The 13598-nt window shown below is 40.1% G+C and overlaps 1 protein-coding gene across 1 annotated transcript in view; it reads right to left on the bottom strand.

Moving 5' to 3' along the window:
- Positions 1–635: 635 nt before the first annotated feature.
- The window catches only part of RYR2 (ryanodine receptor 2), a 603900-nt gene continuing 590937 nt past the window's right edge, over positions 636–13598 (bottom strand). The window contains exons 101-105 of the mRNA XM_040967818.1: positions 8325–8481; positions 5677–5741; positions 3244–3344; positions 2345–2396; positions 636–1660 (exon numbers count right to left, since the gene is read on the bottom strand). Coding sequence (XP_040823752.1) covers positions 1565–1660; positions 2345–2396; positions 3244–3344; positions 5677–5741; positions 8325–8481 — 471 coding nt within the window. The 3' untranslated portion in view covers positions 636–1564. The remainder of the gene's footprint in view (positions 1661–2344; positions 2397–3243; positions 3345–5676; positions 5742–8324; positions 8482–13598) is intronic.

Here is a 13598-nt window from a genome sequence, read left to right on the forward strand (position 1 = left end):
TGATTAGAGATTTCCAAGAGGTTTGAAGGACCTCAAGATACAGAAATGATAGGGGTGCACCAAATGCCAGATGACCATGAGGTCTTGTAATCACCACTACAGAAAACTTGCTATGCTATAAAAGAACAGAGAAACAGGTATCAAAAGCCCCAGTGCAATGTTGGAAAACATCCTCTGTCCACCTCAAGTTAAAAGCTCCTACCTTAAGTTATAAGGAGGCCCAGTTATACATGAAATAGACAAAAGAGGATGAGAAAGTTAGTTAAATAGTTTAATCAGAGCAGTTTTACAATTCTAAAATTAACAAGCAGACTTGTAATAAAAGAGCTCCAATGTTTGCAAAATGACATTGCTTCCATTCTGAATCTGTCTTTTTAATTGTAAATGTTAGCATTACATTTAAAAGACTCAAAATGGACAATATGGAGTGATTTATATTCTCATCCATGTTTTGTGATGCAACTGATGAAATCCCTGAATGGATATTGCTTCAGCTTTGATATTAAAAAAATGGCCTGACAAGAAGTCCTTAATCAACAACTGATCACAAGTGGCTGAAAGACAGAGAAACCCAAAACTACTGTCAAGTTCATAACATATCACATTGTTGGTGGATGACACTGGCTCCAAATATACAATTAAGCCCACGACACTTTTATTACTATGAATATAATTATCATGAAAGTTCTCTCATGTTGATCAATTTGCTTCTGAAGGTTTTCTTGATCATTTAAACTTGCATAATAAACATGCAATGAGTTATTTCATTTGAAAGTGCATTTTTTTTTTGCAGTCATTGTGTTTTCATACAGAGATTTCATAAAGTTGCACTGTTGCATCAGAACATTACCAAAATAAGATCAGGAGCGCACGGGGAGGGTGAATGTGAAGAATGAGAAGAGCCTCCCTCCATCCTGAGACACCCACCCGTATTCTTTAAAAGATGTGAACAAACTTTTCTTACCATCCCCCATCTAAGAAAGGGGGGAAAAAACTCACAAAATCAATGGAACTAAGAAAGAAAAAATGGTTGACATAAAGAAAATAAAGATGTTTTTTCATGCACATATCTTCTGCATAGCTCAACCCACATATAGTAAGGCACTATTTCCCTCCGAAACTGGTGTCCACGGCAATCTGGTAAGTGCTACAAGTGCTCTGTGACCATGAGACAGCTCCTTCCAGGACGGTGAAATGAAGAGGCCGGGTGAGTGTGGCTGCCACGCTTTGCTGTGAGGGCCCCATAACTCAAGGAGACTTTCAGGAGTCTCAGAACAAAGTTTGTGTGTGTGTTATGATAGTGTCCAGAATGGTTTCCTTTCCAGAGTTTCTGTTTTCTCTGTGTGTGAATTTAAATAATTCTTCAGTCTTTATTCTCAAAGAAAATATATAGGGTTGGGGGCAACAGTCAAGTCTTCAGAAGCAGAGCCACGGTGCCCCCACAAAGCACACACCGCCTGGCAACCTGGGAACTCACCAGGCAGAACACACAGGAAGGGGTGGGAGGAGAAGAGAGGGCTGGGGCGGTGGTAAAGGTTCAGGGCAGGGGAGGGGGTGTCTCCGTTTAATTGAGCTGGTCTTCATACTGCTTCCGGAAGCAATCCCCTGCTGGGAAGAATTCCCAGCACCTTTCTTGATACATCTTCCACACATAAGATTCCTGGAAAAATGAAAAAGATGCAACAGTGTTTTCCAAAACAATTTTGCACTAACACAAACTACATGCTGCTTAATGTAACTGGAAGAGTTCCCATTTATTTATGTAGTTCCAAATGGAATACACCAGACCACATTTATTTTTATAAACGAATAAATCTTCATCCTGACTATAGCATAATAATTATAATATGTATCTGAGGTGTGATTTTGAAGGCATCTTAAAATATAAGTAATTATATTTAAATTCAAGCTATTAACAATTTGTGGTACAAACTTACAGACTTTCAAATATCTTAAAAACTTTAGCTATTTAACCTTCAGTAATTTTTTAACAGATCTTAATGCCATTGATTTAAGTTCATCTGAAATCACCTGCCCTTTGATTAACCGATCAAGGGTATTATAATTAAGCATATTAAACATGTTTGTGCAGTAGGATATTCAAAACCCACATCTAGGATTTCAAGTGACAAAGCTTATTTTTATGTACAATTAGAATTTTACCGTTTTATTAAAGACAATCTTTTCCACATTCTTCCAAGATAACAGGCATTTTGTGTCAGGATGCCATAATGGCTATCTGAAAGTAACTCCCCCCACCCTGTCTATGATACACCTTCTGATACACGTGAGGGTCTCTACTCCCTCTTTTTCAGGGGATCGAATTTAGTCCCTGTTTACTTACCTGCCCTGTGTGTTCTGTTTCATCTTTGTTTATGAGATACATCAGAAAAAACCTACAAATGCAGAAAGTTTGATGAGCAATGGAGCACATGAAGATATCAGTGTAAACAGATAAGAAATATTTATACACATTTATGTCACATTAAATTATAACAATCACAAATAAAGCTTTTATAAAATTAATCAAATTTACCAGAAAGTGGTAAGAATATTTTTTACTTAAATTTTTTGATCTTATGTATAATTTTACCCTACAGCCATTTTAACTTTAGGTAATAAAGACATTTTTGTCAGAATCAAATCAACACTGATGAATTTCAACTGAAGACTTGCTTAATGAGAAGTTCTTACAGTTCAATCGTGCATAATGAAACCATTTGCTTTCATATAATGATACTTTGTTTCTCTTCTTTTGACATTAAAACTAAGTCAGAAATTGAGTAAAAAAAAATGGCATTTTTACCAAACTACATTTTGCCTAGTTCGAAGTGATGACCCCATTCCTATATATTTTTTTTAAAGTAACTTTAAACTGTGTTTCCAAAAGTGCCTTAAGACATCTGTAAGTCTGCAAAAAAGAAAATGGAGCTTCCCATATCTCTGGCCAGCAGCTGGTGGACTCCCATTCCAAATCAAAAACATGTGCACGACTCCCCAGGAACCTGTGCTCCAGCACTTCCATCTACCCATCTTGCCTTCCAGAAAGAACTGTTTACATGAAAGCCTGCAATTCCACTTCTTAAGTCAACCCACTCCAGCAGAAAAGTTGTTGCTCTCCAGTGGTCTGCAAGCATCCCCAGCAATTACAAAGGAAAGGCAGTTTTTCTCTGTCTTCCTGCACTTCCAGGGGTGGGGGAACCGGTGGCTCCAGAGGAGCAGAAGTCTGAGACAGGCACTTACAGATAATTGGCCAAGTTGTGCTCCTGTAAGGTATGAGTTTCAAAGCCATGCGGCACTGTGTCAAAGTAATCATTGCCTATCCCACAGATGAAGCATTTGGTCTAGAAGACAAAGAAAATACGCTGGTGTTAGAGAGTTGAAAATCCAAGACAAAGGGAAAGCACAACTCAGCTTTTAGGTATAATGATCTTAATATATGTCAGAGATCACTATAACTTGCACTATGCAAGTTGGGCTAAGTCCATGAATATAGATGTAAAGACTATTGTAACTGTACCTCAGTATGAAATTGTGTAGATACCAGCAGAAACAAATGACTGATGAAGAGAGGATGGGATAATGATGGCTGTAAGTCCAGTCCGAGTGAAAATGTTGTCCAGGCTTAGAGATCACTCTTGTTCACAATACTAACTCAAGTTATCTAGGCAAGGCTAATCATATCCTAAGAGGAAACTGCAAACGTGGTACCTACCTGAACAACATCTGACAACCAAGAGGAAAAGGAACAAAAGTTCCTTTTGGGCAGAGCCAAATCAAACATGAAGCCCTAAGGTGCCCCATCAGTGATTCTGTGACAGTCTGCCATGTGTCACAACCTTGCTAGACACAAGATTAATCAGTGGACAGATACTGAAACCAACTTCAAGTCTAGGAACTAGGTACCTGGTCTTTTGTCTCCCCCTCCTCTGAGTTGTACCTTTCTTTAAGCAGCCTGTGGAGCAGCAGCAATTCATGTCTGCCATCTGCAGGCCTGGTCCACAGAGCCTTCTATTTCATTATTACAGTATCACAGGATGAGTGGGGTTGCTTAGTGTAGTAGTTAACATGCCATTTGGGACATCCACAATCCATACAGTCCTGTCCCTGCTTCCAATTCCAGCTTGCTGCTCATGTTCACCCTGGGAGGCAGCAGGTGATGGTTCAGGTCCTGTCTCCCACCCACCTGAGAAACCTGGATGGAGCTCCTGCTTCCTAGCTTTGGCCCTGTTGCAGACCCACACACTACAGGCCTTTGAAGCATGGGCCAGCAGAGTGGATGAAAGAGTACATGCTCTCTCTAGCTTTCCCTAGCTTTCCAAATCTCTCTCCCCCACACACACCCATCATTCTGTTTCTAATATTCTCTGTATCTGACATTCTGCCCTTTAAGTAAATCTTTAAAATTTCATTATGTATTGGCTCAAGTTCATTCAATAGCTATTGTCCTCATGTGACTCAGATGCCCATCTTGCTCTGAAGGGCCTAAAGTCAATAGAACATAAAATTCTGCCTTCCTTCTTAATCAACTATTGCTGATAGCAGATATGCCACATTCAGCAATTGGGAGGACAACTAGGTCTCTACTATTGCAATGAATGTCTCTTAAGCTAAGCAGATTCAGCAAAGCTAAGTGGTATCCGTAAATCTAATGTTCCTCCAGGTTATCTAGATCAGCAAAATGCACTGTCCAAGTAGAGTGTCATGACTGAAGCTTGGTATCTCCTCACTTCACTCACCCTCTTCTGCAGTTGGCCAGTGACCAATTTCTTCCCATTCCAAGTCTAAGTGCAGGTTAAGTCCATGTAGTTAGTGCATCCTCAGTTCCCCTCCTTTAGCAAAAGCTTTATGTCCCATCTGGCAGTCCTCTTTCCTCTCCCGCAGTCTCACCAGTCTCTAGTTAATCTCCTATACTTTATACTGCAGTTATGTTTTTACAATGCAAATTCAATCATCTAGCTATTTTGCTTAAAGCCCTTTTCCTGTTTCCTGTGGCCCATAATTAAACTGTCAATTTCACAAATGAGTTATTAAGTTCTTTATCTGCTGGCCCTCTTCTGCTGCACAGCCCCTAATAGTCACTGTTTCATTTGGAAGCACTGATGTTTCCAGGAAGAACTTTGCATATCAAATTCCCCAAAACCAGAGTCTCTGTATACAGGTTCAAATGACAATATTCTAGCACAACCTGATATTGAGTGTCCTGGAGAGGTGCACAGAGAAGTAGGGGACCAGGAGGTTGTCTCTGTTCTTTCCCTTTCAAAACCACAGCTGTGGAACCTTCAGACTTCTCCCAGGAAGCTCTCTGGTTATCCAGGAACAAGACACCAACTGTAGACCTCAGCATTCAAGGTTTTTGCACATAAATGGCTCATGACACTAGTTGTAACCATCTATTTACTAATCTGATACAGTCTCCAGTGAACGGTCTCTGCACTTCTTGAGTGGTAGGATGGTGCTGCATTCCTGCATGTGTATGCAGTTGGGGTCTATTACGTTCCAGCCTGGCACACTGCTCAGTCACAGGTACCGGCTGGAAACCTGATGCCCAGAAACTAATCCACTCTTCATACTTTTTTCTTTCTCCCACATCCATGATTCTCTTGACAAAAGTAGTGAGAAAAACAAGTGTCTAAGACAGCAAGAGGCAATTTGGGGTCCTGAACTGAGCCTCACCTCCATGTCTTCTTTGACTTGCTCCTGTTGGTCTCTGAGTTCTCCAAAAGCATCAATAATTAAACCTAATGTTAAATAAAAGCATAATTGAGTCTTCAGCAAACAGAAAAATGAAAATGGAATTCATAGTCCCTTGGCTGATCCTTGCAGGTAAAGAGAAAACACACAACTACTTTGGGCAATCTAGCCTGGGAACATGGTCAAAGTGTGAGCTCACACCAGATGTTCCCAGCAAGGCATGGCATTTCATCTCATGGGGCAAAGCAGATGTGTAATTACCAGGGTATACCCTCGCAGGGAAAAATAAATAAATAAAACAAAACATTGCAAACTGAAATGACAAGCTTCATTAGATAGCTCAGCCTACACAGATAACTGCTACTCTCAACTTCATGCTGGAATATGCAAGGTTTTAAAGCACAGAAAATTCCACTAATAAGGTTTTTGAGTATTAATATGGGAACCAAATATTTCACATGTCAAATTACACTAGGTATGAGAATTTGCCTCTGGAAACTTTCTGCACAAGTTCTTCATTATCAAATTCTCCATGATGTTTACCAATATTGCAATTAGAAATTAGCTGAATCATGTTTCTTTATTCAAACTCTTTCTTCCTGTGACTCACTGGCTTCACATTTTTTTCCTAGTTTTTTATGACTTTGCCCTCTTATAAAACACATCATTGTTATATTCAGTGAAGACATAACAAGTGGATTGTGGGTCCTTTAAACTTTTCCCTGTGCTTCCCTGAAAAAAAAGGCTGTTTTATGCCTCTGAAAGTTAACAAATAATGTCACATTTCTATACATTTAATTCAAGTCAGAATAAATGTACAGAAGCAGAAAAAATACAACATCAGTGATTTTCCTGAGACAGACATGAACATACTCTATTCCTGGAATAAAATGGAGAGCTAGTGGGTAACTAGGACCCTGTGGTTGCATGTGGGGGCTTTAGATTCAGAATGAACCAGAGTGGATACAATTCCAGCCCAGATTGTAGCTATGCACCTTGGCCAAGATGCTCAGATGTAACATGGCTTAGTTACTTCACATGTCAAATATGAATCATGAGTTAACAACACTGTTCACATCACAATGTTGAAAGGCTCCAGCAAGTAAATCCCCATGCCCATACACGGTAACTCACTCATTAGAGCTCCATGAGTCACTTACTGGGTACTTGAATATAAAACACTTTCTTTTCTACAGATGTAGTCATTTAAGTGGCAAAATTGCAGAGAGTGTGCGGAGGGGAGAGGCAGGAAGAAAGAGAGAGGGAGTGAGGGAGAAAGAGGGAGGGAAGGAGGGAGAGAGAGCGTGTGCCTACCTATTGGTTCACCTAAAAAATGGCTGCAATGGTGGCTGCAAGTTGAAGTCAAGAGCATGGAGCTCCATCTGGGTCTCCCAAGTGAGTGTAAGGCCCAAGAATTTGGATCATTTCCCACTGTTTTTGCAGGAACATGAGCAGGGAGCCAGATCAGAAGTGAAGTATCTGATCTGGAATTAGGGGCCATATGGGATGACAGTGTCACCGATGGTGGCTTAACATACCTTTCCACAATGTAGGTCCCAGTGTTTCACTTCATTTTGCCTCTCAAATACTAGGAGACCTTGGGCCAGAATTGTGGTCCAGCAGGTAAACTCACTGCTTGGAATACTTGCATCTAATATTATTAGAGAGTTGCCTCAACCTCTAGCTACCTTGCTTTCAATCCAGCTCCCTGATACTCTCCTGGGAAGGGCAGTGGAATACAGCCCAGGTCTTGGACCCCTAAAACCAATGTGGGAGAATGAAATGGAATTTTAGTTTTTTATCTTTGCCTGGCAGAGACCTGGTCATTTCACTTATTGAAACAGTAAACCAGGGCACAGCACAGTGACCCAGTGACTAATCCTCGCCTTGAATGTGCTGGGATCCCATATGAATACCAGTTCATGTCTCAGCTGCTCCACCTGCCATTCAACTCCATGCTTGTGGCCTGGGATGGCAGGGGAAGATGGCCCACGGCCTTGGGACCCTGTAGAGCTTGAGAAACCCAGAAGAAGCTGCTGCCTCCTGGCTTCAAATCGGCTCAGTTTTGATCATTGCAGCCACTTGAGGGAGTGAACAGCAGATGGAAGATATTTCTCTTTGTATCTCCTTTTCTCTTTGGATCTGCCATTCTAATAAAAATAAATAAATCTTAAAGTAAAAGAGTAAACCATTGGATGAAAGGCCTCCATGTCTGTCTGTCTGTCTCTTTCTCTTCCTCCCTCTATCTCTGTCATGTCTTACTTTCAAACAAATAAATATTTTACAAAAAACACTGACTTTTTTTTTCATATAACAAACTCACGAAGGCTAAATTCAGCAGTACCACATACTCTCAAAACACTTAAAGTTAGCAAATGGCAGGTCTGACATTCAAATGAAGGACTCTGCCCATCATGGTTTGTGAAATGTGACAAAAGAAAATAGTATACATTTTCATTTCATGTCAAATTGAGTACTTCTTTGCTTTTTTCTCTACAGATTCTAAAAGGAAGAAAGACTATTATTTAGCTTTTCCAGAAAATAACTGACATTCTTACCTTACTTGAATATTAGCTTTAACACAGTAGGTCAATTCCTAGATTTTGTTGAGTTTCTATGAGGATGCTTACCTTGTATTATGGCTAGGAGGATGACAATGACAAAGAAGAAAAAAGTGATGTCAAATATGATTCGGTAGATCTCATATTCATCTCCTGCTGGGTCTTCAATTTCATCACCAATACCTCCTCCAGCACGTACCCCAACATACATGTGGAACATATAGCACTGGAAAAGAGAAACACAGTATCATTCCTTAGACACACAGTCTTTATTTTCATACTCAACAAATCTAAGATTTTGTCTAGTTCTATACCCTCACTCTAAAAATATGAGCATTTTTGCATTTTCTTTTTGTTTGAATATTTGTAATTATGATACAGGACCTTGGCTTTTTCATGCTATTGCTTTTTAAATATGACTATATTCAGCATACTCTGATTAATACCTCTGTCTTATCTTGGAGAAAATGAAACTATTTCAAGACTGGATTGTGAAACACATTGGACTTAATACAGTAATCAGGTTATGATCACGTTAAGCAGCACAAAGCTATTTTTAATTGCATTGTCTGATTATTTTGAGCATAACAGACACAGCAAAGGGGAAGTAAAAGCATACTAAATAAACAAGATGGCACCTTAAAAACTAGGCTGGAGAACCATCAAATTAATTCATTTACGTTTAAACTCCCGATTTCATGCCCACATGCTTAGTGAATGCCCACATTCGGCCTCTCCGGTTTGTTAATTCCTCCCGATCTTCCATAATTCTATGTTTTCCTCCTTCAAATAAGCTATTCTTGATATTTGTACATCCCCCTCATTTTGATAATGTTTACACATTCTCCTTATTTTGACATATGCTTCTCCATGCTTATTCCCTTTCTGGGCTTATATCAATAGCCCCTTCTCCACAGAGCCTTCCTGCAGTGCTTCAGATTGATTCAATGACTCCATTGATGTGTCACCTACCAGCTCAAAGCCTATTTTTCCATTTATTTAATTATTTTAAGGGCAGTGTCACAGAAAGAAAAAGGCAGAGTGAGAAGAGAAATCCATCTTCTAATCCATTGCGAAATGGTTGAAAATGCCAGGACTGAGTCAGGTCAAAGCTGGGAGCCAGTAACTCTGGGTTTCCCACAGAGGTGCAGAGGCCTGAGCACTTGGGCCCAAGCACTTGGACCATCTTCTGCCTGAGCACTTGACCCAATAGCAGGGATCTGGGTTGGAATTGGAGCAATAGATGCCATATAGGTGTGTCTTAACCCACTATGTCACAAATTCCAGGCCCTGTTCAAAGCTTATTAACTTGCTGCTTATCCACTAAATTAGACCAAAGTGCTGAAACAGCTCTTTATTTGGTAACACAACACACTTCCCTAGTTCTTTTTTCTGCTTCTAACCTTCCTTCTTGGTGCCCTTTGCCAGTTCTTCCTCGCCTTCCTGCCTTTTTGTAACTGGTCCTTAAAAAAAAGAAGAAAAAAAAAAACCTTCTAGGCAACTCTCTTGGGTTAGTTTTATCAATTTCATGGATTCAATTCTCATTTCTCTGCCAATTGTCACAGATATTAATATATCCAGCCTGGAACTTGCTCTTTAATTTGACACTTAGATATGTAACATCTTTGTCATTGTCTAGCTCATCCCACATTATAGTCCCTATAATGGACTACATTATAACAAAAAATACTTTGCTCATTGCTCTAGTACCCTTGCCTTAAATTACATGTGGCCTATGATGCATCCTCAGAAACTATTTGGACAAAGATCAGGAATGAGGCAGTTATTTTTGTGGAGTTGTCACTGCCTCAACCCACAGACCTCACCATCTCTGACACATCTAAAAAGCTCAGTGTATATCAAGAGCAGTCTGCAAGCAACACCAAAATGTCCCTGGTTCAACCATGGGATCAAGAGCTCATGGATCTCACAGATGTAGAAGACCAGATGTCTGCAGTTTAACGAACAGAATTAGATAGAGTGTATCATTGTAAGTGTTTTGTCAGATGGGCATACATTAAAAAAATGAACATCATGGAATCAGTGTTGCCACTGTTCATCAAGGGACTGCTCTTGATCCTAGGGAAGGGGTCTCTGCAAGATGTCAGCTCAGCCTGTCAGCTGAGAGCAGCTGATTTGGCTGCTGCTGTCTAAACCTAACTAATCCCAATCTTCTGGATGTTCACACAGCCTGGACTCCACTCACTTTATTTCTCTTTGCAAGGATAATTTTGAACATAGTTTTTTAAAGAGACTCTGTAGGCCTGGAGGGCTCTGACCTAGATTTCTGAACTATACATCTTCTTCCTACACCGGATTTTTCTCTAGACAAGAGAATAGGTTGACCTGTAAGACAAACTCTTAAAAAAAAAAAAAAGGATGATTCGCTTCTTCGAAAAACAGAATGACAAGAGATGGAGGGAAAAGAAAGGTTCGCTCTCCACACCACATGCACCAGGCCTGCACCAAGCCAAAGCCTGGAGCCTGCAACTCAACCTATGGTTCCCATAGGGTGGTGCAGACTCGAGTGCTTGAGCCATCAATCATTCCTTCTCTGGAATAACAGAAGAATATTACGAAGCTACATATGAACTCTTAGTGTGTTACAGTCTGTGGCTGTTTGTCTTGATCCTTACACCCATTCCAGGCTGCTCATTGCTTCTGGTACCTTTAGGAAACACTGCAAGGCCAGTTTCTAGCGAAATGCTAAAAATCCTTAAGAGACTTCCATCTTGGCTTGAAAAAAAGGTAGAAGGGATAAACACAGAGATGAAAGAAATTAAAAAAAAAAAAGACAGAGGCCATATATTGGGGAAATAGAGTAAAATAAATAAGGACAATTAAAACTATTTAAAATAATGACCTTGGTAACAAACTTCCCTTAGAAGCATATTGTCTTCTCAATTACTCAGAAAAGTTTGTTTCTTTCCCAGAAATATACAGGTCTCATTGTCTTCCTTGCAGCTTCTCAATTCAGCAGCTGCAGGTAGACCCCACTGATCCATGAATTTATAAAATCTCTCCCAGCGCTGTTGGCTGCTCAGGATGGATATGGTGGGCTTGGCAAAGAAGACCACTGACCACCTGCCTGGTGGAGTGGGCTGTTGTTGGTCAGAATCCACACAAGAGGCTAAGAATACTGTACGCATAGATTCTGGACACTCTTCAACAGATGCCTAGAACTGCAGCATTACAGAACACATTACAAATGAGAAGCTGAGTGTGGTGAAAATGGAATCAGATGTTAAAAAATTACAAAAGTCGGGCCCGGCGCGGTGGCGCAAGTGGTTAAAGGTCCTCGCCTTGCACGCCCGGGATCCCATAATCCAGCAGCCCCGCTTCCCTTCCAGCTCCCTGCCTGTGCCTGGGAAAGCAGTCGAGGACGGCCCAAAGCTTTGGGACCCTGCACCCACGTGGGAGACCCGGAAGAGGCTCCTGGCTTCGGATTGCCTCAGCTCCAGCCGTTGCAGCTGCTTGGGGAGTGAATCATCGGACGGAAGATCTTCCTCTCTGTCTCTCCTCTCTGTATATCCGCCTTTCCAATGAGAAAATAATAAAAACAAATCTTTAAAAAATTACAAAAGTCTCCCAATGAAACTTTTGAATTTATCTGGACAATAAGAAGCTGGACTCTTTGCATGGTCCATGCCCACAATCAGGGAATCATGACTGGTTATGAACTGTACCACTGTAACAATATAGAGGAATCCAATATTGGGGGAGGATTTAGGGAAGGGCTAGGGGAATCCCAGAGCCTATGAAACTATGTCATAAAATTATATATATATATATAAAATTACAAATAGAAGAGGTAATTCTTCAGGCTGAAAACAAATTAAATCTGGCAAGAAAAATGATGTCAGGGAAACCCTGGGAGCCATGAGTGAAGAAGCTCTCGTCAGCCAGCGGGAACGGCCAATATAATCACTGTTACCTTGTTTGGATAGGTTGGTGGGAAATTCATGTAATTAAAAGCTCTATTATTTTAACATGTTGCCTTATTATTGACATTTAGTACAAATGTAAACATGTAGAAAACTGACACAAGATGCATTTAGTAGATTTGGTAAAATGAATTATTATGACAGTAAGGTTGCGTGTAGCTCAGCTTTTGATTTGTAAAGTATTTACCCTGATTATTTCAAAGATGGTATTTCTTTGACCAGAAAAGGTGATAGGGAGATTTGAAAGTTAACTAGAAAAAGTCCCATAAGTCTACAAAACAGAGGCCATAATCCAAATGCCAAGTATCTTTAATAGACCTTGAATGCAAATAATAATAATTATTATTGTTATTATGCACAAGAGTTTGGGAAGGAGAGGTACTTAGTTATTGTCTAAATAAATTTACAGGTCACTGTTAGGAGGAAGTAATAAGAGTCACTAGATTTAGTTGAGAGAAAACAGCAAAAATAGTTGGTATTAAAAATTTATGTTGTTAATCTAACAACAAACAAACAAAACTGCCCCAGTGATTCCTCTCCTTTGAGACAAGAATCCTTAAATATGTCAAGTTAGTCTTCTTAGTTCCTTGGATACAAACATTGTTTCTACCCTAAACTTCACCATTTCTAACTTTCCTTTCCTTTCCTACATTCTTGGAGAGAAGGCTCAAATTCTTTGGGAATACTGGCGGTTTAATCAATTTCAGGCTCAAAACACTATATTAAAAAAAAAAAATCCCTGTGGAGTATTCAAAAACTGTAGCTACAGCGCCATCTGCTGTAAACTGTGGAATATGCAAGAGTGCTTTTCCAATGTATCCCTTCAACCCCGGGCAAAAGGCCTGGAAACTTAGGAAAAAGCTGATGGAAAAACGTGACATAAGAGAGAAAACTTATTTCAGGAGGAATAAAGGCTGCACTTTGAGAAAAGGAAAGGCTAAAAAGAAAGGAATATCTTTTCAGAACTAAGTTAATGAAATGAAACCTAGGCATTTCCTATTTCTTTTTCACTTACTGGTTTGTAAAGGCATCTGCTTCAAAAGTTCACCATTGCAACTGATCAGCTACACTATTTATGTTCTTCTATTGAGAAAAGCACCAGACAAGCAATGGCAAGAAGTAAATTAAGAAGGGGGGCCCTGAGACTGTAAAGTTAGCCTATGTAATGGGTCTCTAAGGTGACAGTTTCAAGGACAATCAGTTGGGAATGACCTTGTACAAAGCAACTGACTGTTGTCTGGTTCAACCAACCAGTAGCAGCTATTTGTGATGAGCCAGGAGTTGCCATGTGGCTTGTGTCTTAGAACTTAGTGTTCTCTTTCCACAAGGCACAACCTAAGCTATGCAGTTACAATGTCCCAACCTCATCCCAGTGACAGGCAAGACAGCAGGTTACTGC

Source organism: Ochotona curzoniae, unplaced genomic scaffold (assembly GCF_017591425.1).
Source record: "Ochotona curzoniae isolate NIBS_2020 unplaced genomic scaffold, NIBS_Ocur_1.0 scaffold_4683, whole genome shotgun sequence".
NCBI lineage: Eukaryota > Metazoa > Chordata > Mammalia > Lagomorpha > Ochotonidae > Ochotona > Ochotona curzoniae.